At 41.3% G+C, this 25,449-nt stretch overlaps 2 protein-coding genes across 37 annotated transcripts in view; both read left to right on the forward strand.

Moving 5' to 3' along the window:
* LOC118398249 (golgin subfamily B member 1-like) overlaps positions 1 to 25,449 on the forward strand; it is a 51,045-nt gene that overhangs the window by 15,163 nt on the left and 10,433 nt on the right. For 3 of the 34 annotated variants that reach the window (XM_052470493.1, XM_052470498.1, XM_052470499.1), the window contains exons 7-12: positions 6,139 to 6,465; positions 7,509 to 9,269; positions 13,446 to 14,522; positions 19,741 to 21,078; positions 22,123 to 23,883; positions 24,928 to 25,142. In XM_052470493.1, the coding sequence (XP_052326453.1) occupies positions 6,139 to 6,465; positions 7,509 to 9,269; positions 13,446 to 14,522; positions 19,741 to 21,078; positions 22,123 to 23,883; positions 24,928 to 25,142 (6,479 nt within the window). Of the gene's footprint in view, positions 1 to 6,138; positions 6,466 to 7,508; positions 9,270 to 9,301; positions 10,640 to 12,401; positions 12,729 to 13,445; positions 14,921 to 15,859; positions 16,904 to 17,617; positions 18,049 to 18,879; positions 19,709 to 19,740; positions 21,079 to 21,965; positions 24,211 to 24,314; positions 25,255 to 25,449 lie in introns of all 34 variants that reach the window. The other 31 variants (XM_052470491.1, XM_052470494.1, XM_052470496.1 and 28 more) reach the window with 25 other exon arrangements.
* Positions 611 to 13,974, forward strand: LOC127909387 (trichohyalin-like). Of its 3 annotated transcripts, none has more exons than XM_052470532.1 (3): positions 613 to 2,135; positions 11,526 to 11,683; positions 13,773 to 13,974. In XM_052470532.1, the coding sequence occupies exons 1-3, from the start codon at positions 658 to 660 to the stop codon at positions 13,781 to 13,783; spliced, it is 1,647 nt and encodes a 548-aa protein (XP_052326492.1). In that variant the 5' UTR covers positions 613 to 657; the 3' UTR covers positions 13,784 to 13,974. The 3 variants fall into 3 exon arrangements, with proteins under 3 accessions (XP_052326493.1, XP_052326492.1, XP_052326491.1); XM_052470531.1 differs by having other exon boundaries at positions 614 to 1,998; positions 11,389 to 11,683; XM_052470533.1 differs by lacking the exons at positions 11,526 to 11,683; positions 13,773 to 13,974 and adding an exon at positions 2,293 to 2,658 and having other exon boundaries at positions 611 to 1,248.

The raw sequence follows: 25,449 nt of genomic DNA on the forward strand, positions 1-25,449 counted from the left end.
ACTCATGAATGACAAGATTGAAAGAGAGAAACAAGACATCGAAGAAAGGCGGGATGTGCTAACAAAGGAGAGAGAGGAGCTGGAACAAATGAGGAGTGAGATACAGCAACAGAGAGAGGAGACAGAATCTCACATGGAAGACCAAAGGAAAGAGAAAGAACATTTGGAACAAATGACGACGGACATGAAAAAACAGTTGCTAGAGGTGGACAATGACAAGGAAATGATAGAAAGCTCAATGGGTGAACTGAGAGTGAAAGAGGCAGAAATGGTGAGAGAAAAAGACAACATGGATAACAAGATGGCTCGGCTCAAAGAGGAAGAGAATGGAATGCGGGAAGAAATAGGAAGGAAGATGGACATCTTAAAGCAGGAAAGTTGTGAAATCAAAAGACTTAGAGATGAAATTGACAGTGAAAAGGACCAGCTGAATGCAAAATTGCTTGAGTTGGAAAAAATGCGTGAAGAACTAGATAGAGAGAAGAAGGAAGTGAAAGACAGGAAGGATGAAACACTGAAAGAGAAAGATCAGTTGGAAGAGAGGCGATGTAAGATAAGTAAGGAGGAAGAGGAATTGGATATCAGTCTTGAACTGATGAAAAGGCAAAGGAAGACTTGACAAGCTTGAAGGCTGAAGCAGAAGCACAGACCGAGCCTATGGAAATAGACTGGAAGGAAAAGCTCACGAGGGAAAGACAACAACTTGAAGACGTAAAGGAGGAGATACAGAAGGAAAAAGAAGCCTTTGAGAGAAAGAAGGGCTTGACCATGAAAGAAAGAGATGAGTTTGATCTGATGAAGTCTGAAACACAGGGACAATTGGAGGAAATAGAACAAAACAAACAAGACATTCGTGTGGAGAAGGAAAAGCTGGATCAGATCAAAGCTGAGTTCGAAAGACGGTCTGAAGACGTAAATCAGGTCATGGACGAGACAAGACGGGAGAGGGGGAAGGTTGAAGAACTGGCTATCCAAACTCAACAACAAAGAGAAGAAATGGTGGGTTTTATGGAAAAGAACAAACAAAAGCAGAACGAACTGGAACTCATGAATGACAAGATTGAAAGAGAGAAACAAGACATTGAAGAAAGGCGGGATGTGCTAACAAAGGAGAGAGAGGAGCTGGAACAAATGAGGAGTGAGATACAGCAACAGAGAGAGGAGACAGAATCTCACATGGAAGACCAAAGGAAAGAGAAAGAACATTTGGAACAAATGACGACGGACATGAAAAAACAGTTGCTAGAGGTGGACAATGACAAGGAAATGATAGAAAGCTCAATGGGTGAACTGAGAGTGAAAGAGGCAGAAATGGTGAGAGAAAAAGACAACATGGATAACAAGATGGCTAGGCTCAAAGAGGAAGAGGATAGAATGCGGGAAGAAATAGGAAAGAAGATGGACATCTTAAAGCAGGAAAGTTGTGAAGTCAAAAGACTTAGAGATGAAATTGACAGTGAAAAGGACCAGCTGAATGCAAAATTGCTTGAGTTGGAAAAAATGCGTGAAGAACTAGATAGAGAGAAGAAGGAAGTGAAAGACAGGAAGGATGAAACACTGAAAGAGAAAGATCAGTTGGAAGAGAGGCGATGTAAGATAAGTAAGGAGAAAGAGGAATTGGATATCAGTCTTGAACTGATGAAAAGACAAAGGGAAGACTTGACAAGCTTGAAGGCTGAAGCAGAAGCACAGACCGAGCCTATGGAAATAGACTGGAAGGAAAAGCTCACGAGGGAAAGACAACAACTTGAAGATGTAAAGGAGGAGATACAGAAGGAAAAAGAAGCCTTTGAGAGAAAGAAGGGATTGACCATGAAAGAAAGAGATGAGTTTGATCTGATGAAGTCTGAAACACAGGGACAATTGGAGGAAATAGAACAAAACAAACAAGACATTCGTGTGGAGAAGGAAAAGCTGGATCAGATCAAAGCTGAGTTCGAAAGACGGTCTGAAGACGTAAATCAGGTCATGGACGAGACAAGACGGGAGAGGGGGAAGGTTGAAGAACTGGCTATCCAAACTCAACAACAAAGAGAAGAAATGGTGGGTTTTATGGAAAAGAACAAACAAAAGCAGAACGAACTGGAACTCATGAATGACAAGATTGAAAGAGAGAAACAAGACATTGAAGAAAGGTGGGATGTGCTAACAAAGGAGAGAGAGGAGCTGGAACAAATGAGGAGTGAGATACAGCAACAGAGAGAGGAGACAGAATCTCACATGGAAGACCAAAGGAAAGAGAAAGAACATTTGGAACAAATGACGACGGACATGAAAAAACAGTTGCTAGAGGTGGACAATGACAAGGAAATGATAGAAAGCTCAATGGGTGAACTGAGAGTTAAAGAGGCAGAAATGGTGAGAGAAAAAGACAACATGGATGACAAGATGGCTAGGCTCAAAGAGGAAGAGGATAGAATGCGGGAAGAAATAGGAAAGAAGATGGACATCTTAAAGCAGGAAAGTTGTGAAATCAAAAGACTTAGAGATGAAATTGACAGTGAAAAGGACCAGCTGAATGCAAAATTGCTTGAGTTGGAAAAAATGCGTGAAGAACTCGATAGAGAGAAGAAGGAAGTGAAAGACAGGAAGGATGAAACACTGAAAGAGAAAGATCAGTTGGAAAGAGGCGATGTAAGATAAGTAAGGAGAAAGAGGAATTGGATATCAGTCTTGAACTGATGAAAAGGCAAGGGAAGACTTGACGAGCTTGAAGGCTGAAGCAGAAGCACAGACCGAGCCTATGGAAATAGACTGGAAGGAAAAGCTCACGAGGGAAAGACAACAACTTAAAGATGTAAAGGAGGAGATACAGAAGGAAAAAGAAGCCTTTGAGAGAAAGAAGGGATTGACCATGAAAGAAAGAGATGAGTTTGATCTGATGAAGTCTGAAACACAGGGACAATTGGAGGAAATAGAACAAAACAAACAAGACATTCGTGTGGAGAAGGAAAAGCTGGATCAGATCAAAGCTGAGTTCGAAAGACGGTCTGAAGACGTAAATCAGGTCATGGACGAGACAAGACGGGAGAGGGGGAAGGTTGAAGAACTGGCTATCCAAACTCAAAAACAAAGAGAAGAAATGGTGGGTTTTATGGAAAAGAACAAACAAAAGCAGAACGAACTGGAACTCATGAATGACAAGATTGAAAGAGAGAAACAAGACATTGAAGAAAGGCGGGATGTGCTAACAAAGGAGAGAGAGGAGCTGGAACAAATGAGGAGTGAGATACAGCAACAGAGAGAGGAGACAGAATCTCACATGGAAGACCAAAGGAAAGAGAAAGAACATTTGGAACAAATGACGACGGACATGAAAAAACAGTTGCTAGAGGTGGACAATGACAAGGAAATGATAGAAAGCTCAATGGGTGAACTGAGAGTTAAAGAGGCAGAAATGGTGAGAGAAAAAGACAACATGGATGACAAGATGGCTAGGCTCAAAGAGGAAGAGGATAGAATGCGGGAAGAAATAGGAAAGAAGATGGACATCTTACAGCAGGAAAGTTGTGAAATCAAAAGACTTAGAGATGAAATTGACAGTGAAAAGGACCAGCTGAATGCAAAATTGCTTGAGTTGGAAAAAATGCGTGAAGAACTAGATAGAGAGAAGAAGGAAGTGAAAGACAGGAAGGATGAAACACTGAAAGAGAAAGATCAGTTGGAAGAGAGGCGATGGAAGATAAGTAAGGAGAAAGAGGAATTGGATATCAGTCTTGAACTGATGAAAAGACAAGGGAAGACTTGACAAGCTTGAAGGCTGAAGCAGAAGCACAGACCGAGCCTATGGAAATAGACTGGAAGGAAAAGCTCACGAGGGAAAGACAACAACTTGAAGATGTAAAGGAGGAGATACAGAAGGAAAAAGAAGCCTTTGAGAGAAAGAAGGGATTGACCATGAAAGAAAGAGATGAGTTTGATCTGATGAAGTCTGAAACACAGGGACAATTGGAGGAAATAGAACAAAACAAACAAGACATTCGTGTGGAGAAGGAAAAGCTGGATCAGATCAAAGCTGAGTTCGAAAGACGGTCTGAAGACGTAAATCAGGTCATGGACGAGACAAGACGGGAGAGGGGGAAGGTTGAAGAACTGGCTATCCAAACTCAAAAACAAAGAGAAGAAATGGTGGGTTTTATGGAAAGGAACAAACAAAAGCAGAACGAACTGGAACTCATGAATGACAAGATTGAAAGAGAGAAACAAGACATTGAAGAAAGGCGGGATGTGCTAACAAAGGAGAGAGAGGAGCTGGAACAAATGAGGAGTGAGATACAGCAACAGAGAGAGGAGACAGAATCTCACATGAAAGACCAAAGGAAAGAGAAAGAACATTTGGAACAAATGACGACGGACATGAAAAAACAGTTGCTAGAGGTGGACAATGACAAGGAAATGATAGAAAGCTCAATGGGTGAACTGAGAGTTAAAGAGGCAGAAATGGTGAGAGAAAAAGACAACATGGATGACAAGATGGCTAGGCTCAAAGAGGAAGAGGATAGAATGCGGGAAGAAATAGGAAAGAAGATGGACATCTTAAAGCAGGAAAGTTGTGAAATCAAAAGACTTAGAGATGAAATTGACAGTGAAAAGGACCAGCTGAATGCAAAATTGCTTGAGTTGGAAAAAATGCGTGAAGAACTAGATAGAGAGAAGAAGGAAGTGAAAGACAGGAAGGATGAAACACTGAAAGAGAAAGATCAGTTGGAAGAGAGGCGATGTAAGATAAGTAAGGAGAAAGAGGAATTGGATATCAGTCTTGAACTGATGAAAAGGCAAAGGGAAGACTTGACGAGCTTGAAGGCTGAAGCAGAAGCACAGACCGAGCCTATGGAAATAGACTGGAAGGAAAAGCTCACGAGGGAAAGACAACAACTTGAAGATGTAAAGGAGGAGATACAGAAGGAAAAAGAAGCCTTTGAGAGAAAGAAGGGATTGACCATGAAAGAAAGAGATGAGTTTGATCTGATGAAGTCTGAAACACAGAGACAATTGGAGGAAATAGAACAAAACAAACAAGACATTCGTGTGGAGAAGGAAAAGCTGGATCAGATCAAAGCTGAGTTCGAAAGACGGTCTGAAGACGTAAATCAGGTCATGGACGAGACAAGACGGGAGAGGGGGAAGGTTGAAGAACTGGCTATCCAAACTCAAAAACAAAGAGAAGAAATGGTGGGTTTTATGGAAAAGAACAAACAAAAGCAGAACGAACTGGAACTCATGAATGACAAGATTGAAAGAGAGAAACAAGACATTGAAGAAAGGCGGGATGTGCTAACAAAGGAGAGAGAGGAGCTGGAACAAATGAGGAGTGAGATACAGCAACAGAGAGAGGAGACAGAATCTCACATGGAAGACCAAAGGAAAGAGAAAGAACATTTGGAACAAATGACGACGGACATGAAAAAACAGTTGCTAGAGGTGGACAATGACAAGGAAATGATAGAAAGCTCAATGGGTGAACTGAGAGTTAAAGAGGCAGAAATGGTGAGAGAAAAAGACAACATGGATGACAAGATGGCTAGGCTCAAAGAGGAAGAGGATAGAATGCGGGAAGAAATAGGAAAGAAGATGGACATCTTAAAGCAGGAAAGTTGTGAAATCAAAAGACTTAGAGATGAAATTGACAGTGAAAAGGACCAGCTGAATGCAAAATTGCTTGAGTTGGAAAAAATGCGTGAAGAACTAGATAGAGAGAAGAAGGAAGTGAAAGACAGGAAGGATGAAACACTGAAAGAGAAAGATCAGTTGGAAGAGAGGCGATGTAAGATAAGTAAGGAGAAAGAGGAATTGGATATCAGTCTTGAACTGATGAAAAGACAAAGGGAAGACTTGACAAGCTTGAAGGCTGAAGCAGAAGCACAGACCGAGCCTATGGAAATAGACTGGAAGGAAAAGCTCACGAGGGAAAGACAACAACTTGAAGATGTAAAGGAGGAGATACAGAAGGAAAAAGAAGCCTTTGAGAGAAAGAAGGGATTGACCATGAAAGAAAGAGATGAGTTTGATCTGATGAAGTCTGAAACACAGGGACAATTGGAGGAAATAGAACAAAACAAACAAGACATTCGTGTGGAGAAGGAAAAGCTGGATCAGATCAAAGCTGAGTTAGAAACACGGTCTGAAGACGTAAATCAGGTCATGGACGAGACAAGACGGGAGAGGGGGAAGGTTGAAGAACTGGCTATCCAAACTCAAAAACAAAGAGAAGAAATGGTGGGTTTTATGGAAAAGAACAAACAAAAGCAGAACGAACTGGAACTCATGAATGACAAGATTGAAAGAGAGAAACAAGACATTGAAGAAAGGCGGGATGTGCTAACAAAGGAGAGAGAGGAGCTGGAACAAATGAGGAGTGAGATACAGCAACAGAGAGAGGAGACAGAATCTCACATGGAAGACCAAAGGAAAGAGAAAGAACATTTGGAACAAATGACGACGGACATGAAAAAACAGTTGCTTGAGGTGGATAATGACAAGGAAATGATAGAAAGCTCAATGGGTGAACTGAGAGTGAAAGAGGCAGAAATGGTGAGAGAAAAAGACAACATGGATAACAAGATGGCTCGGCTCAAAGAGGAAGAGGATGGAATGCGGGAAGAAATAGGAAGGAAGATGGACATCTTAAAGCAGGAAAGTTGTGAAGTCAAAAGACTTAGAGATGAAATTGACAGTGAAAAGGACCAGCTGAATGCAAAATTGCTTGAGTTGGAAAAAATGCGTGAAGAACTAGATAGAGAGAAGAAGGAAGTGAAAGACAGGAAGGATGAAACACTGAAAGAGAAAGATCAGTTGGAAGAGAGGCAATGTAAGATAAGTAAGGAGAAAGAGGAATTGGATATCAGTCTTGAACTGATGAAAAGACAAAGGGAAGACTTGACAAGCTTGAAGGCTGAAGCAGAAGCACAGACCGAGCCTATGGAAATAGACTGGAAGGAAAAGCTCACGAGGGAAAGACAACAACTTGAAGACGTAAAGGAGGAGATACAGAAGGAAAAAGAAGCCTTTGAGAGAAAGAAGGGATTGACCATGAAAGAAAGAGATGAGTTTGATCTGATGAAGTCTGAAACACAGGGACAATTGGAGGAAATAGAACAAAACAAACAAGACATTCGTGTGGAGAAGGAAAAGCTGGATCAGATCAAAGCTGAGTTCGAAAGACGGTCTGAAGACGTAAATCAGGTCATGGACGAGACAAGACGGGAGAGGGGGAAGGTTGAAGAACTGGCTATCCAAACTCAAAAACAAAGAGAAGAAATGGTGGGTTTTATGGAAAAGAACAAACAAAAGCAGAACGAACTGGAACTCATGAATGACAAGATTGAAAGAGAGAAACAAGACATTGAAGAAAGGCGGGATGTGCTAACAAAGGAGAGAGAGGAGCTGGAACAAATGAGGAGTGAGATACAGCAACAGAGAGAGGAGACAGAATCTCACATGGAAGACCAAAGGAAAGAGAAAGAACATTTGGAACAAATGACGACGGACATGAAAAACAGTTGCTAGAGGTGGACAATGACAAGGAAATGATAGAAAGCTCAATGGGTGAACTGAGAGTTAAAGAGGCAGAAATGGTGAGAGAAAAAGACAACATGGATGACAAGATGGCTAGGCTCAAAGAGGAAGAGGATAGAATGCGGGAAGAAATAGGAAAGAAGATGGACATCTTAAAGCAGGAAAGTTGTGAAATCAAAAGACTTAGAGATGAAATTGACAGTGAAAAGGACCAGCTGAATGCAAAATTGCTTGAGTTGGAAAAAATGCGTGAAGAACTCGATAGAGAGAAGAAGGAAGTGAAAGACAGGAAGGATGAAACACTGAAAGAGAAAGATCAGTTGGAAGAGAGGCGATGTAAGATAAGTAAGGAGAAAGAGGAATTGGATATCAGTCTTGAACTGATGAAAAGGCAAAGGGAAGACTTGACGAGCTTGAAGGCTGAAGCAGAAGCACAGACCGAGCCTATGGAAATAGACTGGAAGGAAAAGCTCACGAGGGAAAGACAACAACTTGAAGACGTAAAGGAGGAGATACAGAAGGAAAAAGAAGCCTTTGAGAGAAAGAAGGGATTGACCATGAAAGAAAGAGATGAGTTTGATCTGATGAAGTCTGAAACACAGGGACAATTGGAGGAAATAGAACAAAACAAACAAGACATTCGTGTGGAGAAGGAAAAGCTGGATCAGATCAAAGCTGAGTTCGAAAGACGGTCTGAAGACGTAAATCAGGTCATGGACGAGACAAGACGGGAGAGGGGGAAGGTTGAAGAACTGGCTATCCAAACTCAACAACAAAGAGAAGAAATGGTGGGTTTTATGGAAAAGAACAAACAAAAGCAGAACGAACTGGAACTCATGAATGACAAGATTGAAAGAGAGAAACAAGACATTGAAGAAAGGCGGGATGTGCTAACAAAGGAGAGAGAGGAGCTGGAACAAATGAGGAGTGAGATACAGCAACAGAGAGAGGAGACAGAATCTCACATGGAAGACCAAAGGAAAGAGAAAGAACATTTGGAACAAATGACGACGGACATGAAAAAACAGTTGCTAGAGGTGGACAATGACAAGGAAATGATAGAAAGCTCAATGGGTGAACTGAGAGTTAAAGAGGCAGAAATGGTGAGAGAAAAAGACAACATGGATGACAAGATGGCTAGGCTCAAAGAGGAAGAGGATAGAATGCGGGAAGAAATAGGAAAGAAGATGGACATCTTAAAGCAGGAAAGTTGTGAAATCAAAAGACTTAGAGATGAAATTGACAGTGAAAAGGACCAGCTGAATGCAAAATTGCTTGAGTTGGAAAAAATGCGTGAAGAACTCGATAGAGAGAAGAAGGAAGTGAAAGACAGGAAGGATGAAACACTGAAAGAGAAAGATCAGTTGGAAGAGAGGCGATGTAAGATAAGTAAGGAGAAAGAGGAATTGGATATCAGTCTTGAACTGATGAAAAGGCAAAGGGAAGACTTGACAAGCTTGAAGGCTGAAGCAGAAGCACAGACCGAGCCTATGGAAATAGACTGGAAGGAAAAGCTCACGAGGGAAAGACAACAACTTGAAGATGTAAAGGAGGAGATACAGAAGGAAAAAGAAGCCTTTGAGAGAAAGAAGGGATTGACCATGAAAGAAAGAGATGAGTTTGATCTGATGAAGTCTGAAACACAGGGACAATTGGAGGAAATAAAACAAAACAAACAAGACATTCGTGTGGAGAAGGAAAAGCTGGATCAGATCAAAGCTGAGTTCGAAAGACGGTCTGAAGACGTAAATCAGGTCATGGACGAGACAAGACGGGAGAGGGGAAGGTTGAAGAACTGGCTATCCAAACTCAAAAACAAAGAGAAGAAATGGTGGGTTTTATGGAAAAGAACAAACAAAAGCAGAACGAACTGGAACTCATGAATGACAAGATTGAAAGAGAGAAACAAGACATTGAAGAAAGGCGGGATGTGCTAACAAAGGAGAGAGAGGAGCTGGAACAAATGAGGAGTGAGATACAGCAACAGAGAGAGGAGACAGAATCTCACATGGAAGACCAAAGGAAAGAGAAAGAACATTTGGAACAAATGACGACGGACATGAAAAAACAGTTGCTAGAGGTGGACAATGACAAGGAAATGATAGAAAGCTCAATGGGTGAACTGAGAGTGAAAGAGGCAGAAATGGTGAGAGAAAAAGACAACATGGATGACAAGATGGCTCGGCTCAAAGAGGAAGAGGATAGAATGCGGGAAGAAATAGGAAAGAAGATGGACATCTTAAAGCAGGAAAGTTGTGAAGTCAAAAGACTTAGAGATGAAATTGACAGTGAAAAGGACCAGCTGAATGCAAAATTGCTTGAGTTGGAAAAAATGCGTGAAGAACTAGATAGAGAGAAGAAGGAAGTGAAAGACAGGAAGGATGAAACACTGAAAGAGAAAGATCAGTTGGAAGAGAGGCGATGTAAGATAAGTAAGGAGAAAGAGGAATTGGATATCAGTCTTGAACTGATGAAAAGACAAAGGGAAGACTTGACAAGCTTGAAGGCTGAAGCAGAAGCACAGACCGAGCCTATGGAAATAGACTGGAAGGAAAAGCTCACGAGGGAAAGACAACAACTTGAAGATGTAAAGGAGGAGATACAGAAGGAAAAAGAAGCCTTTGAGAGAAAGAAGGGATTGACCATGAAAGAAAGAGATGAGTTTGATCTGATGAAGTCTGAAACACAGGGACAATTGGAGGAAATAGAACAAAACAAACAAGACATTCGTGTGGAGAAGGAAAAGCTGGATCAGATCAAAGCTGAGTTCGAAAGACGGTCTGAAGACGTAAATCAGGTCATGGACGAGACAAGACGGGAGAGGGGGAAGGTTGAAGAACTGGCTATCCAAACTCAAAAACAAAGAGAAGAAATGGTGGGTTTTATGGAAAAGAACAAACAAAAGCAGAACGAACTGGAACTCATGAATGACAAGATTGAAAGAGAGAAACAAGACATTGAAGAAAGGCGGGATGTGCTAACAAAGGAGAGAGAGGAGCTGGAACAAATGAGGTGTGAGATACAGCAACAGAGAGAGGAGACAGAATCTCACATGGAAGACCAAAGGAAAGAGAAAGAACATTTGGAACAAATGACGACGGACATGAAAAAACAGTTGCTAGAGGTGGATAATGACAAGGAAATGATAGAAAGCTCAATGGGTGAACTGAGAGTTAAAGAGGCAGAAATGGTGAGAGAAAAAGACAACATGGATAACAAGATGGCTAGGCTCAAAGAGGAAGAGGATAGAATGCGGGAAGAAATAGGAAAGAAGATGGACATCTTAAAGCAGGAAAGTTGTGAAATCAAAAGACTTAGAGATGAAATTGACAGTGAAAAGGACCAGCTGAATGCAAAATTGCTTGAGTTGGAAAAAATGCGTGAAGAACTAGATAGAGAGAAGAAGGAAGTGAAAGACAGGAAGGATGAAACACTGAAAGAGAAAGATCAGTTGGAAGAGAGGCGATGTAAGATAAGTAAGGAGAAAGAGGAATTGGATATCAGTCTTGAACTGATGAAAAGACAAAGGGAAGACTTGACGAGCTTGAAGGCTGAAGCAGAAGCACAGACCGAGCCTATGGAAATAGACTGGAAGGAAAAGCTCACGAGGGAAAGACAACAACTTGAAGACGTAAAGGAGGAGATACAGAAGGAAAAAGAAGCCTTTGAGAGAAAGAAGGGATTGACCATGAAAGAAAGAGATGAGTTTGATCTGATGAAGTCTGAAACACAGAGACAATTGGAGGAAATAGAACAAAACAAACAAGACATTCGTGTGGAGAAGGAAAAGCTGGATCAGATCAAAGCTGAGTTCGAAAGACGGTCTGAAGACGTAAATCAGGTCATGGACGAGACAAGACGGGAGAGGGGAAGGTTGAAGAACTGGCTATCCAAACTCAAAAACAAAGAGAAGAAATGGTGGGTTTTATGGAAAAGAACAAACAAAAGCAGAACGAACTGGAACTCATGAATGACAAGATTGAAAGAGAGAAACAAGACATTGAAGAAAGGCGGGATGTGCTAACAAAGGAGAGAGAGGAGCTGGAACAAATGAGGAGTGAGATACAGCAACAGAGAGAGGAGACAGAATCTCACATGGAAGACCAAAGGAAAGAGAAAGAACATTTGGAACAAATGACGACGGACATGAAAAAAACAGTTGCTAGAGGTGGACAATGACAAGGAAATGATAGAAAGCTCAATGGGTGAACTGAGAGTTAAAGAGGCAGAAATGGTGAGAGAAAAAAGACAACATGGATGACAAGATGGCTAGGCTCAAAGAGGAAGAGGATAGAATGCGGGAAGAAATAGGAAAGAAGATGGACATCTTAAAGCAGGAAAGTTGTGAAATCAAAAGACTTAGAGATGAAATTGACAGTGAAAAGGACCAGCTGAATGCAAAATTGCTTGAGTTGGAAAAAATGCGTGAAGAACTCGATAGAGAGAAGAAGGAAGTGAAAGACAGGAAGGATGAAACACTGAAAGAGAAAGATCAGTTGGAAGAGAGGCGATGTAAGATAAGTAAGGAGAAAGAGGAATTGGATATCAGTCTTGAACTGATGAAAAGGCAAAGGGAAGACTTGACAAGCTTGAAGGCTGAAGCAGAAGCACAGACCGAGCCTATGGAAATAGACTGGAAGGAAAAGCTCACGAGGGAAAGACAACAACTTGAAGATGTAAAGGAGGAGATACAGAAGGAAAAAGAAGCCTTTGAGAGAAAGAAGGGATTGACCATGAAAGAAAGAGATGAGTTTGATCTGATGAAGTCTGAAACACAGAGACAATTGGAGGAAATAGAACAAAACAAACAAGACATTCGTGTGGAGAAGGAAAAGCTGGATCAGATCAAAGCTGAGTTCGAAAGACGGTCTGAAGACGTAAATCAGGTCATGGACGAGACAAGACGGGAGAGGGGGAAGGTTGAAGAACTGGCTATCCAAACTCAAAAACAAAGAGAAGAAATGGTGGGTTTTATGGAAAAGAACAAACAAAAGCAGAACGAACTGGAACTCATGAATGACAAGATTGAAAGAGAGAAACAAGACATTGAAGAAAGGCGGGATGTGCTAACAAAGGAGAGAGAGGAGCTGGAACAAATGAGGAGTGAGATACAGCAACAGAGAGAGGAGACAGAATCTCACATGGAAGACCAAAGGAAAGAGAAAGAACATTTGGAACAAATGACGACGGACATGAAAAAACAGTTGCTAGAGGTGGACAATGACAAGGAAATGATAGAAAGCTCAATGGGTGAACTGAGAGTTAAAGAGGCAGAAATGGTGAGAGAAAAAGACAACATGGATGACAAGATGGCTAGGCTCAAAGAGGAAGAGGATAGAATGCGGGAAGAAATAGGAAAGAAGATGGACATCTTAAAGCAGGAAAGTTGTGAAATCAAAAGACTTAGAGATGAAATTGACAGTGAAAAGGACCAGCTGAATGCAAAATTGCTTGAGTTGGAAAAAATGCGTGAAGAACTAGATAGAGAGAAGAAGGAAGTGAAAGACAGGAAGGATGAAACACTGAAAGAGAAAGATCAGTTGGAAGAGAGGCGATGTAAGATAAGTAAGGAGAAAGAGGAATTGGATATCAGTCTTGAACTGATGAAAAGGCAAAGGGAAGACTTGACAAGCTTGAAGGCTGAAGCAGAAGCACAGACCGAGCCTATGGAAATAGACTGGAAGGAAAAGCTCACGAGGGAAAGACAACAACTTGAAGATGTAAAGGAGGAGATACAGAAGGAAAAAGAAGCCTTTGAGAGAAAGAAGGGATTGACCATGAAAGAAAGAGATGAGTTTGATCTGATGAAGTCTGAAACACAGAGACAATTGGAGGAAATAGAACAAAACAAACAAGACATTCGTGTGGAGAAGGAAAAGCTGGATCAGATCAAAGCTGAGTTCGAAAGAGGGTCTGAAGACGTAAATCAGGTCATGGACGAGACAAGACGGGAGAGGGGGAAGGTTGAAGAACTGGCTATCCAAACTCAAAAACAAAGAGAAGAAATGGTGGGTTTTATGGAAAAGAACAAACAAAAGCAGAACGAACTGGAACTCATGAATGACAAGATTGAAAGAGAGAAACAAGACATTGAAGAAAGGCGGGATGTGCTAACAAAGGAGAGAGAGGAGCTGGAACAAATGAGGAGTGAGATACAGCAACAGAGAGAGGAGACAGAATCTCACATGGAAGACCAAAGGAAAGAGAAAGAACATTTGGAACAAATGACGACGGACATGAAAAAACAGTTGCTAGAGGTGGACAATGACAAGGAAATGATAGAAAGCTCAATGGGTGAACTGAGAGTTAAAGAGGCAGAAATGGTGAGAGAAAAAGACAACATGGATGACAAGATGGCTAGGCTCAAAGAGGAAGAGGATAGAATGCGGGAAGAAATAGGAAAGAAGATGGACATCTTAAAGCAGGAAAGTTGTGAAATCAAAAGACTTAGAGATGAAATTGACAGTGAAAAGGACCAGCTGAATGCAAAATTGCTTGAGTTGGAAAAAATGCGTGAAGAACTAGATAGAGAGAAGAAGGAAGTGAAAGACAGGAAGGATGAAACACTGAAAGAGAAAGATCAGTTGGAAGAGAGGCGATGTAAGATAAGTAAGGAGAAAGAGGAATTGGATATCAGTCTTGAACTGATGAAAAGGCAAAGGGAAGACTTGACAAGCTTGAAGGCTGAAGCAGAAGCACAGACCGAGCCTATGGAAATAGACTGGAAGGAAAAGCTCACGAGGGAAAGACAACAACTTGAAGATGTAAAGGAGGAGATACAGAAGGAAAAAGAAGCCTTTGAGAGAAAGAAGGGATTGACCATGAAAGAAAGAGATGAGTTTGATCTGATGAAGTCTGAAACACAGGGACAATTGGAGGAAATAGAACAAAACAAACAAGACATTCGTGTGGAGAAGGAAAAGCTGGATCAGATCAAAGCTGAGTTCGAAAGACGGTCTGAAGACGTAAATCAGGTCATGGACGAGACAAGACGGGAGAGGGGGAAGGTTGAAGAACTGGCTATCCAAACTCAACAACAAAGAGAAGAAATGGTGGGTTTTATGGAAAAGAACAAACAAAAGCAGAACGAACTGGAACTCATGAATGACAAGATTGAAAGAGAGAAACAAGACATTGAAGAAAGGCGGGATGTGCTAACAAAGGAGAGAGAGGAGCTGGAACAAATGAGGAGTGAGATACAGCAACAGAGAGAGGAGACAGAATCTCACATGGAAGACCAAAGGAAAGAGAAAGAACATTTGGAACAAATGACGACGGACATGAAAAAACAGTTGCTAGAGGTGGACAATGACAAGGAAATGATAGAAAGCTCAATGGGTGAACTGAGAGTTAAAGAGGCAGAAATGGTGAGAGAAAAAGACAACATGGATGACAAGATGGCTAGGCTCAAAGAGGAAGAGGATGGAATGCGGGAAGAAATAGGAAAGAAGATGGACATCTTAAAGCAGGAAAGTTGTGAAATCAAAAGACTTAGAGATGAAATTGACAGTGAAAAGGACCAGCTGAATGCAAAATTGCTTGAGTTGGAAAAAATGCGTGAAGAACTAGATAGAGAGAAGAAGGAAGTGAAAGACAGGAAGGATGAAACACTGAAAGAGAAAGATCAGTTGGAAGAGAGGCGATGTAAGATAAGTAAGGAGAAAGAGGAATTGGATATCAGTCTTGAACTGATGAAAAGACAAAGGGAAGACTTGACAAGCTTGAAGGCTGAAGCAGAAGCACAGACCGAGCCTATGGAAATAGACTGGAAGGAAAAGCTCACGAGGGAAAGACAACAACTTGAAGATGTAAAGGAGGAGATACAGAAGGAAAAAGAAGCCTTTGAGAGAAAGAAGGGATTGACCATGAAAGAAAGAGATGAGTTTGATCTGATGAAGTCTGAAACACAGAGACAATTGGAGGAAATAGAACAAAACAAACAAGACATTCGTGTGGAGAAGGAAAAGCTGGATCAGATCAAAGCTGAGTTCGAAAGACGGTCTGAAGACGTAAATCAGGTCATGGACGAGACAAGACGGGAGAGGGGGAAGGTTGAAGAACTGGCTATCCAAACTCAAAAACAAAGAGAAGAAATGGTGGGTTTTATGGAAAGAACAAACAAAAGCAGAACGAACTGGAACTCATGAATGACAAGATTGAAAGAGAGAAACAAGACATTGAAGAAAGGCGGGATGTGCTAACAAAGGAGAGAGAGGAGCTGGAACAAATGAGGAGTGAGATACAGCAACAGAGAGAGGAGACAGAATCTCACATGGAAGACCAAAGGAAAGAGAAAGAACATTTGGAACAAATGATGACGGACATGAAAAAACAGTTGCTGGAGGTGGACAATGACAAGGAAATGATAGAAAGCTCAATGGGTGAACTGAGAGTTAAAGAGGCAGAAATGGTGAGCGAAAAAGACAACATGGATGACAAGATGGCTAGGCTCAAAGAGGAAGAGGATAGAATGCGGGAAGAAATAGGAAAGAAGATGGACATCTTAAAGCAGGAAAGTTGTGAAATCAAAAGACTTAGAGATGAAATTGACAGTGAAAAGGACCAGCTGAATGCAAAATTGCTTGAGTTGGAAAAAATGCGTGAAGAACTAGATAGAGAGAAGAAGGAAGTGAAAGACAGGAAGGATGAAACACTGAAAGAGAAAGATCAGTTGGAAGAGAGGCGATGTAAGATAAGTAAGGAGAAAGAGGAATTGGATATCAGTCTTGAACTGATGAAAAGGCAAAGGGAAGACTTGACAAGCTTGAAGGCTGAAGCAGAAGCACAGACCGAGCCTATGGAAATAGACTGGAAGGAAAAGCTCACGAGGGAAAGACAACAACTTGAAGATGTAAAGGAGGAGATACAGAAGGAAAAAGAAGCCTTTGAGAGAAAGAAGGGATTGACCATGAAAGAAAGAGATGAGTTTGATCTGATGAAGTCTGAAACACAGAGACAATTGGAGGAAATAGAACAAAACAAACAAGACATTCGTGTGGAGAAGGAAAAGCTGGATCAGATCAAAGCTGAGTTCGAAAGACGGTCTGAAGACGTAAATCAGGTCATGGACGAGACAAGACGGGAGAGGGGGAAGGTTGAAGAACTGGCTATCCAAACTCAACAACAAAGAGAAGAAATGGTGGGTTTTATGGAAAAGAACAAACAAAAGCAGAACGAACTGGAACTCATGAATGACAAGATTGAAAGAGAGAAACAAGACATTGAAGAAAGGCGGGATGTGCTAACAAAGGAGAGAGAGGAGCTGGAACAAATGAGGAGTGAGATACAGCAACAGAGAGAGGAGACAGAATCTCACATGGAAGACCAAAGGAAAGAGAAAGAACATTTGGAACAAATGATGACGGACATGAAAAAACAGTTGCTGGAGGTGGACAATGACAAGGAAATGATAGAAAGCTCAATGGGTGAACTGAGAGTTAAAGAGGCAGAAATGGTGAGCGAAAAAGACAACATGGATGACAAGATGGCTAGGCTCAAAGAGGAAGAGGATAGAATGCGGGAAGAAATAGGAAAGAAGATGGACATCTTAAAGCAGGAAAGTTGTGAAATCAAAAGACTTAGAGATGAAATTGACAGTGAAAAGGACCAGCTGAATGCAAAATTGCTTGAGTTGGAAAAAATGTGTGAAGAACTAGATAGAGAGAAGAAGGAAGTGAAAGACAGGAAGGATGAAACACTGAAAGAGAAAGATCAGTTGGAAGAGAGGCGATGTAAGATAAGTAAGGAGAAAGAGGAATTGGATATCAGTCTTGAACTGATGAAAAGGCAAAGGGAAGACTTGACGAGCTTGAAGGCTGAAGCAGAAGCACAGACCGAGCCTATGGAAATAGACTGGAAGGAAAAGCTCACGAGGGAAAGACAACAACTTGAAGATGTAGAGGAGATACAGAAGGAAAAAGAAGCCTTTGAGAGAAAGAAGGGATTGACCATGAAAGAAAGAGATGAGTTTGATCTGATGAAGTCTGAAACACAGGGACAATTGGAGGAAATAGAACAAAACAAACAAGACATTCGTGTGGAGAAGGAAAAGCTGGATCAGATCAAAGCTGAGTTCGAAAGACGGTCTGAAGACGTAAATCAGGTCATGGACGAGACAAGACGGGAGAGGGGGAAGGTTGAAGAACTGGCTATCCAAACTCAAAAACAAAGAGAAGAAATGGTGGGTTTTATGGAAAAGAACAAACAAAAGCAGAACGAACTGGAACTCATGAATGACAAGATTGAAAGAGAGAAACAAGACATTGAAGAAAGGCGGGATGTGCTAACAAAGGAGAGAGAGGAGCTGGAACAAATGAGGTGTGAGATACAGCAACAGAGAGAGGAGACAGAATCTCACATGAAAGACCAAAGGAAAGAGAAAGAACATTTGGAACAAATGACGACGGACATGAAAAAACAGTTGCTAGAGGTGGACAATGACAAGGAAATGATAGAAAGCTCAATGGGTGAACTGAGAGTTAAAGAGGCAGAAATGGTGAGAGAAAAAGACAACATGGATAACAAGATGGCTCGGCTCAAAGAGGAAGAGGATGGAATGCGGGAAGAAATAGGAAGGAAGATGGACATCTTAAAGCAGGAAAGTTGTGAAATCAAAAGACTTAGAGAGAGATGAAATTGACAGTGAAAAGGACCAGCTGAATGCAAAATTGCTTGAGTTGGAAAAAATGCGTGAAGAACTAGATAGAGAGAAGAAGGAAGTGAAAGACAGGAAGGATGAAACACTGAAAGAGAAAGATCAGTTGGAAGAGAGGCGATGTAAGATAAGTAAGGAGAAAGAGGAATTGGATATCAGTCTTGAACTGATGAAAAGACAAAGGGAAGACTTGACAAGCTTGAAGGCTGAAGCAGAAGCACAGACTGAGCCTATGGAAATAGACTGGAAGGAAAAGCTCACGAGGGAAAGACAACAACTTGAAGATGTAAAGGAGGAGATACAGAAGGAAAAAGAAGCCTTTGAGAGAAAGAAGGGATTGACCATGAAAGAAAGAGATGAGTTTGATCTGATGAAGTCTGAAACACAGGGACAATTGGAGGAAATAGAACAAAACAAACAAGACATTCGTGTGGAGAAGGAAAAGCTGGATCAGATCAAAGCTGAGTTCGAAAGACGGTCTGAAGACGTAAATCAGGTCATGGACGAGACAAGACGGGAGAGGGGGAAGGTTGAAGAACTGGCTATCCAAACTCAAAAACAAAGAGAAGAAATGGTGGGTTTTATGGAAAAGAACAAACAAAAGCAGAACGAACTGGAACTCATGAATGACAAGATTGAAAGAGAGAAACAAGACATGAAGAAAGGTGGGATGTGCTAACAAAGGAGAGAGAGGAGCTGGAACAAATGAGGAGTGAGATACAGCAACAGAGAGAGGAGACAGAATCTCACATGGAAGACCAAAGGAAAGAGAAAGAACATTTGGAACAAATGACGACGGACATGAAAAAACAGTTGCTAGAGGTGGACAATGACAAGGAAATGATAGAAAGCTCAATGGGTGAACTGAGAGTGAAAGAGGCAGAAATGGTGAGGGAAAAAGACAACATGGATGACAAGATGGCTAGGCTCAAAGAGGAAGAGGATAGAATGCGGGAAGAAATAGGAAAGAAGATGGACATCTTAAAGCAGGAAAGTTGTGAAATCAAAAGACTTAGAGATGAAATTGACAGTGAAAAGGACCAGCTGAATGCAAAATTGCTTGAATTGGAAAAAATGCGTGAAGAACTCGATAGAGAGAAGAAGGAAGTGAAAGACAGGAAGGATGAAACACTGAAAGAGAAAGATCAGTTGGAAGAGAGGCGATGTAAGATAAGTAAGGAGAAAGAGGAATTGGATATCAGTCTTGAACTGATGAAAAGGCAAAGGGAAGACTTGACGAGCTTGAAGGCTGAAGCAGAAGCACAGACCGAGCCTATGGAAATAGACTGGAAGGAAAAGCTCACGAGGGAAAGACAACAACTTGAAGATGTAAAGGAGGAGATACAGAAGGAAAAAGAAGCCTTTGAGAGAAAGAAGGGATTGACCATGAAAGAAAGAGATGAGTTTGATCTGATGAAGTCTGAAACACAGGGACAATTGGAGGAAATAGAACAAAACAAACAAGACATTCGTGTGGAGAAGGAAAAGCTGGATCAGATCAAAGCTGAGTTCGAAAGACGGTCTGAAGACGTAAATCAGGTCATGGACGAGACAAGACTGGAGAGGGGAAGGTTGAAGAACTGGCTATCCAAACTCAAAAACAAAGAGAAGAAATGGTGGGTTTTATGGAAAAGAACAAACAAAAGCAGAACGAACTGGAACTCATGAATGACAAGATTGAAAGAGAGAAACAAGACATTGAAGAAAGGCGGGATGTGCTAACAAAGGAGAGAGAGGAGCTGGAACAAATGAGGAGTGAGATACAGCAACAGAGAGAGGAGACAGAATCTCACATGGAAGACCAAAGGAAAGAGAAAGAACATTTGGAACAAATGACGACGGACATGAAAAAACAGTTGCTAGAGGTGGATAATGACAAGGAAATGATAGAAAGCTCAATGGGTGAACTGAGAGTGAAAGAGGCAGAAATGGTGAGAGAAAAAGACAACATGGATAACAAGATGGCTCGGCTCAAAGAGGAAGAGGATGGAATGCGGGAAGAAATAGGAAGGAAGATGGACATCTTAAAGCAGGAAAGTTGTGAAGTCAAAAGACTTAGAGATGAAATTGACAGTGAAAAGGACCAGCTGAATGCAAAATTGCTTGAGTTGGAAAAAATGCGTGAAGAACTAGATAGAGAGAAGAAGGAAGTGAAAGACAGGAAGGATGAAACACTGAAAGAGAAAGATCAGTTGGAAGAGAGGCGATGTAAGATAAGTAAGGAGAAAGAGGAATTGGATATCAGTCTTGAACTGATGAAAAGACAAAGGGAAGACTTGACAAGCTTGAAGGCTGAAGCAGAAGCACAGACTGAGCCTATGGAAATAGACTGGAAGGAAAAGCTCACGAGGGAAAGACAACAACTTGAAGATGTAAAGGAGGAGATACAGAAGGAAAAAGAAGCCTTTGAGAGAAAGAAGGGATTGACCATGAAAGAAAGAGATGAGTTTGATCTGATGAAGTCTGAAACACAGGGACAATTGGAGGAAATAGAACAAAACAAACAAGACATTCGTGTGGAGAAGGAAAAGCTGGATCAGATCAAAGCTGAGTTCGAAAGACGGTCTGAAGACGTAAATCAGGTCATGGACGAGACAAGACGGGAGAGGGGGAAGGTTGAAGAACTGGCTATCCAAACTCAAAAACAAAGAGAAGAAATGGTGGGTTTTATGGAAAAGAACAAACAAAAGCAGCACGAACTGGAACTCATGAATGACAAGATTGAAAGAGAGAAACAAGACATCGAAGAAAGGTGGGATGTGCTAACAAAGGAGAGAGAGGAGCTGGAACAAATGAGGAGTGAGATACAGCAACAGAGAGAGGAGACAGAATCTCACATGGAAGACCAAAGGAAAGAGAAAGAACATTTGGAACAAATGACGACGGACATGAAAAAACAGTTGCTAGAGGTGGACAATGACAAGGAAATGATAGAAAGCTCAATGGGTGAACTGAGAGTGAAAGAGGCAGAAATGGTGAGAGAAAAAGACAACATGGATAACAAGATGGCTAGGCTCAAAGAGGAAGAGGATAGAATGCGGGAAGAAATAGGAAAGAAGATGGACATCTTAAAGCAGGAAAGTTGTGAAGTCAAAAGACTTAGAGATGAAATTGACAGTGAAAAGGACCAGCTGAATGCAAAATTGCTTGAGTTGGAAAAAATGCGTGAAGAACTAGATAGAGAGAAGAAGGAAGTGAAAGACAGGAAGGATGAAACACTGAAAGAGAAAGATCAGTTGGAAGAGAGGCGATGTAAGATAAGTAAGGAGAAAGAGGAATTGGATATCAGTCTTGAACTGATGAAAAGGCAAAGGGAAGACTTGACGAGCTTGAAGGCTGAAGCAGAAGCACAGACCGAGCCTATGGAAATAGACTGGAAGGAAAAGCTCACGAGGGAAAGACAACAACTTGAAGATGTAAAGGAGGAGATACAGAAGGAAAAAGAAGCCTTTGAGAGAAAGAAGGGATTGACCATGAAAGAAAGAGATGAGTTTGATCTGATGAAGTCTGAAACACAGGGACAATTGGAGGAAATAGAACAAAACAAACAAGACATTCGTGTGGAGAAGGAAAAGCTGGATCAGATCAAAGCTGAGTTCGAAAGACGGTCTGAAGACGTAAATCAGGTCATGGACGAGACAAGACGGGAGAGGGGGAAGGTTGAAGAACTGGCTATCCAAACTCAAAAACAAAGAGAAGAAATGGTGGGTTTTATGGAAAAGAACAAACAAAAGCAGCACGAACTGGAACTCATGAATGACAAGATTGAAAGAGAGAAACAAGACATTGAAGAAAGGCGGGATGTGCTAACAAAGGAGAGAGAGGAGCTGGAACAAATGAGGAGTGAGATACAGCAACAGAGAGAGGAGACAGAATCTCACATGAAAGACCAAAGGAAAGAGAAAGAACATTTGGAACAAATGACGACGGACATGAAAAAACAGTTGCTAGAGGTGGATAATGACAAGGAAATGATAGAAAGCTCAATGGGTGAACTGAGAGTGAAAGAGGCAGAAATGGTGAGAGAAAAAGACAACATGGATAACAAGATGGCTCGGCTCAAAGAGGAAGAGGATGGAATGCGGGAAGAAATAGGAAGGAAGATGGACATCTTAAAGCAGGAAAGTTGTGAAATCAAAAGACTTAGAGATGAAATTGACGGTGAAAAGGACCAGCTGAATGCAAAATTGCTTGAGTTGGAAAAAATGCGTGAAGAACTAGATAGAGAGAAGAAGGAAGTGAAAGACAGGAAGGATGAAACACTGAAAGAGAAAGATCAGTTGGAAGAGAGGCGATGTAAGATAAGTAAGGAGAAAGAGGAATTGGATATCAGTCTTGAACTGATGAAAAGACAAAGGGAAGACTTGACAAGCTTGAAGGCTGAAGCAGAAGCACAGACTGAGCCTATGGAAATAGACTGGAAGGAAAAGCTCACGAGGGAAAGACAACAACTTGAAGATGTAAAGGAGGAGATACAGAAGGAAAAAGAAGCCTTTGAGAGAAAGAAGGGATTGACCATGAAAGAAAGAGATGAGTTTGATCTGATGAAGTCTGAAACACAGGGACAATTGGAGGAAATAGAACAAAACAAACAAGACATTCGTGTGGAGAAGGAAAAGCTGGATCAGATCAAAGCTGAGTTCGAAAGACGGTCTGAAGACGTAAATCAGGTCATGGACGAGACAAGACGGGAGAGGGGGAAGGTTGAAGAACTGGCTATCCAAACTCAAAAACAAAGAGAAGAAATGGTGGGTTTTATGGAAAAGAACAAACAAAAGCAGCACGAACTGGAACTCATGAATGACAAGATTGAAAGAGAGAAACAAGACATCGAAGAAAGGTGGGATGTGCTAACAAAGGAGAGAGAGGAGCTGGAACAAATGAGGAGTGAGATACAGCAACAGAGAGAGGAGACAGAATCTCACATGGAAGACCAAAGGAAAGAGAAAGAACATTTGGAACAAATGACGACGGACATGAAAAAACAGTTGCTAGAGGTGGACAATGACAAGGAAATGATAGAAAGCTCAATGGGTGAACTGAGAGTGAAAGAGGCAGAAATGGTGAGGGAAAAAGACAACATGGATGACAAGATGGCTAGGCTCAAAGAGGAAGAGGATAGAATGCGGGAAGAAATAGGAAAGAAGATGGACATCTTAAAGCAGGAAAGTTGTGAAATCAAAAGACTTAGAGATGAAATTGACAGTGAAAAGGACCAGCTGAATGCAAAATTGCTTGAATTGGAAAAAATGCGTGAAGAACTCGATAGAGAGAAGAAGGAAGTGAAAGACAGGAAGGATGAAACACTGAAAGAGAAAGATCAGTTGGAAGAGAGGCGATGTAAGATAAGTAAGGAGAAAGAGGAATTGGATATCAGTCTTGAACTGATGAAAAGACAAAGGGAAGACTTGACAAGCTTGAAGGCTGAAGCAGAAGCACAGACTGAGCCTATGGAAATAGACTGGAAGGAAAAGCTCACGAGGGAAAGACAACAACTTGAAGATGTAAAGGAGGAGATACAGAAGGAAAAAGAAGCCTTTGAGAGAAAGAAGGGATTGACCATGAAAGAAAGAGATGAGTTTGATCTGATGAAGTCTGAAACACAGGGACAATTGGAGGAAATAGAACAAAACAAACAAGACATTCGTGTGGAGAAGGAAAAGCTGGATCAGATCAAAGCTGAGTTCGAAAGACGGTCTGAAGACGTAAATCAGGTCATGGACGAGACAAGACTGGAGAGGGGGAAGGTTGAAGAACTGGCTATCCAAACTCAAAAACAAAGAGAAGAAATGGTGGGTTTTATGGAAAAGAACAAACAAAAGAAGAATGAACTGGAACTCATGAATGACAAGATTGAAAGAGAGAAACAAGACATTGAAGAAAGGCGGGATGTGCTAACAAAGGAGAGAGAGGAGCTGGAACAAATGAGGAGTGAGATACAGCAACAGAGAGAGGAGACAGAATCTCACATGGAAGACCAAAGGAAAGAGAAAGAACATTTGGAACAAATGACGACGGACATGAAAAAACAGTTGCTAGAGGTGGACAATGACAAGGAAATGATAGAAAGCTCAATGGGTGAACTGAGAGTGAAAGAGGCAGAAATGGTGAGAGAAAAAGACAACATGGATGACAAGATGGCTAGGCTCAAAGAGGAAGAGGATGGAATGCGGGAAGAAATAGGAAGGAAGATGGACATCTTAAAGCAGGAAAGTTGTGAAATCAAAAGACTTAGAGATGAAATTGACAGTGAAAAGGACCAGCTGAATGCAAAATTGCTTGAGTTGGAAAAAATGCGTGAAGAACTAGATAGAGAGAAGAAGGAAGTGAAAGACAGGAAGGATGAAACACTGAAAGAGAAAGATCAGTTGGAAGAGAGGCGATGTAAGATAAGTAAGGAGAAAGAGGAATTGGATATCAGTCTTGAACTGATGAAAAGACAAAGGGAAGACTTGACAAGCTTGAAGGCTGAAGCAGAAGCACAGACTGAGCCTATGGAAATAGACTGGAAGGAAAAGCTCACGAGGGAAAGACAACAACTTGAAGATGTAAAGGAGGAGATACAGAAGGAAAAAGAAGCCTTTGAGAGAAAGAAGGGATTGACCATGAAAGAAAGAGATGAGTTTGATCTGATGAAGTCTGAAACACAGGGACAATTGGAGGAAATAAAACAAAACAAACAAGACATTCGTGTGGAGAAGGAAAAGCTGGATCAGATCAAAGCTGAGTTCGAAAGACGGTCTGAAGACGTAAATCAGGTCATGGACGAGACAAGACGGGAGAGGGGGAAGGTTGAAGAACTGGCTATCCAAACTCAAAAACAAAGAGAAGAAATGGTGGGTTTTATGGAAAGGAACAAACAAAAGCAGAACGAACTGGAACTCATGAATGACAAGATTGAAAGAGAGAAACAAGACATTGAAGAAAGGTGGGATGTGCTAACAAAGGAGAGAGAGGAGCTGGAACAAATGAGGTGTGAGATACAGCAACAGAGAGAGGAGACAGAATCTCACATGGAAGACCAAAGGAAAGAGAAAGAACATTTGGAACAAATGACGACGGACATGAAAAAACAGTTGCTTGAGGTGGATAATGACAAGGAAATTATAGAAAGCTCAATGGGTGAACTTAGAGTGAAAGAGGCAGAAATGGTGAGAGAAAAAGACAACATGGATGACAAGATGGCTAGGCTCAAAGAGGAAGAGGATGGAATGCGGGAAGAAATAGGAAGGAAGATGGACATCTTAAAGCAGGAAAGTTGTGAAATCAAAAGACTTAGA

Source organism: Oncorhynchus keta, chromosome 19 (genome assembly GCF_023373465.1).
Source record: "Oncorhynchus keta strain PuntledgeMale-10-30-2019 chromosome 19, Oket_V2, whole genome shotgun sequence".
NCBI classification, from domain to species: domain Eukaryota; kingdom Metazoa; phylum Chordata; class Actinopteri; order Salmoniformes; family Salmonidae; genus Oncorhynchus; species Oncorhynchus keta.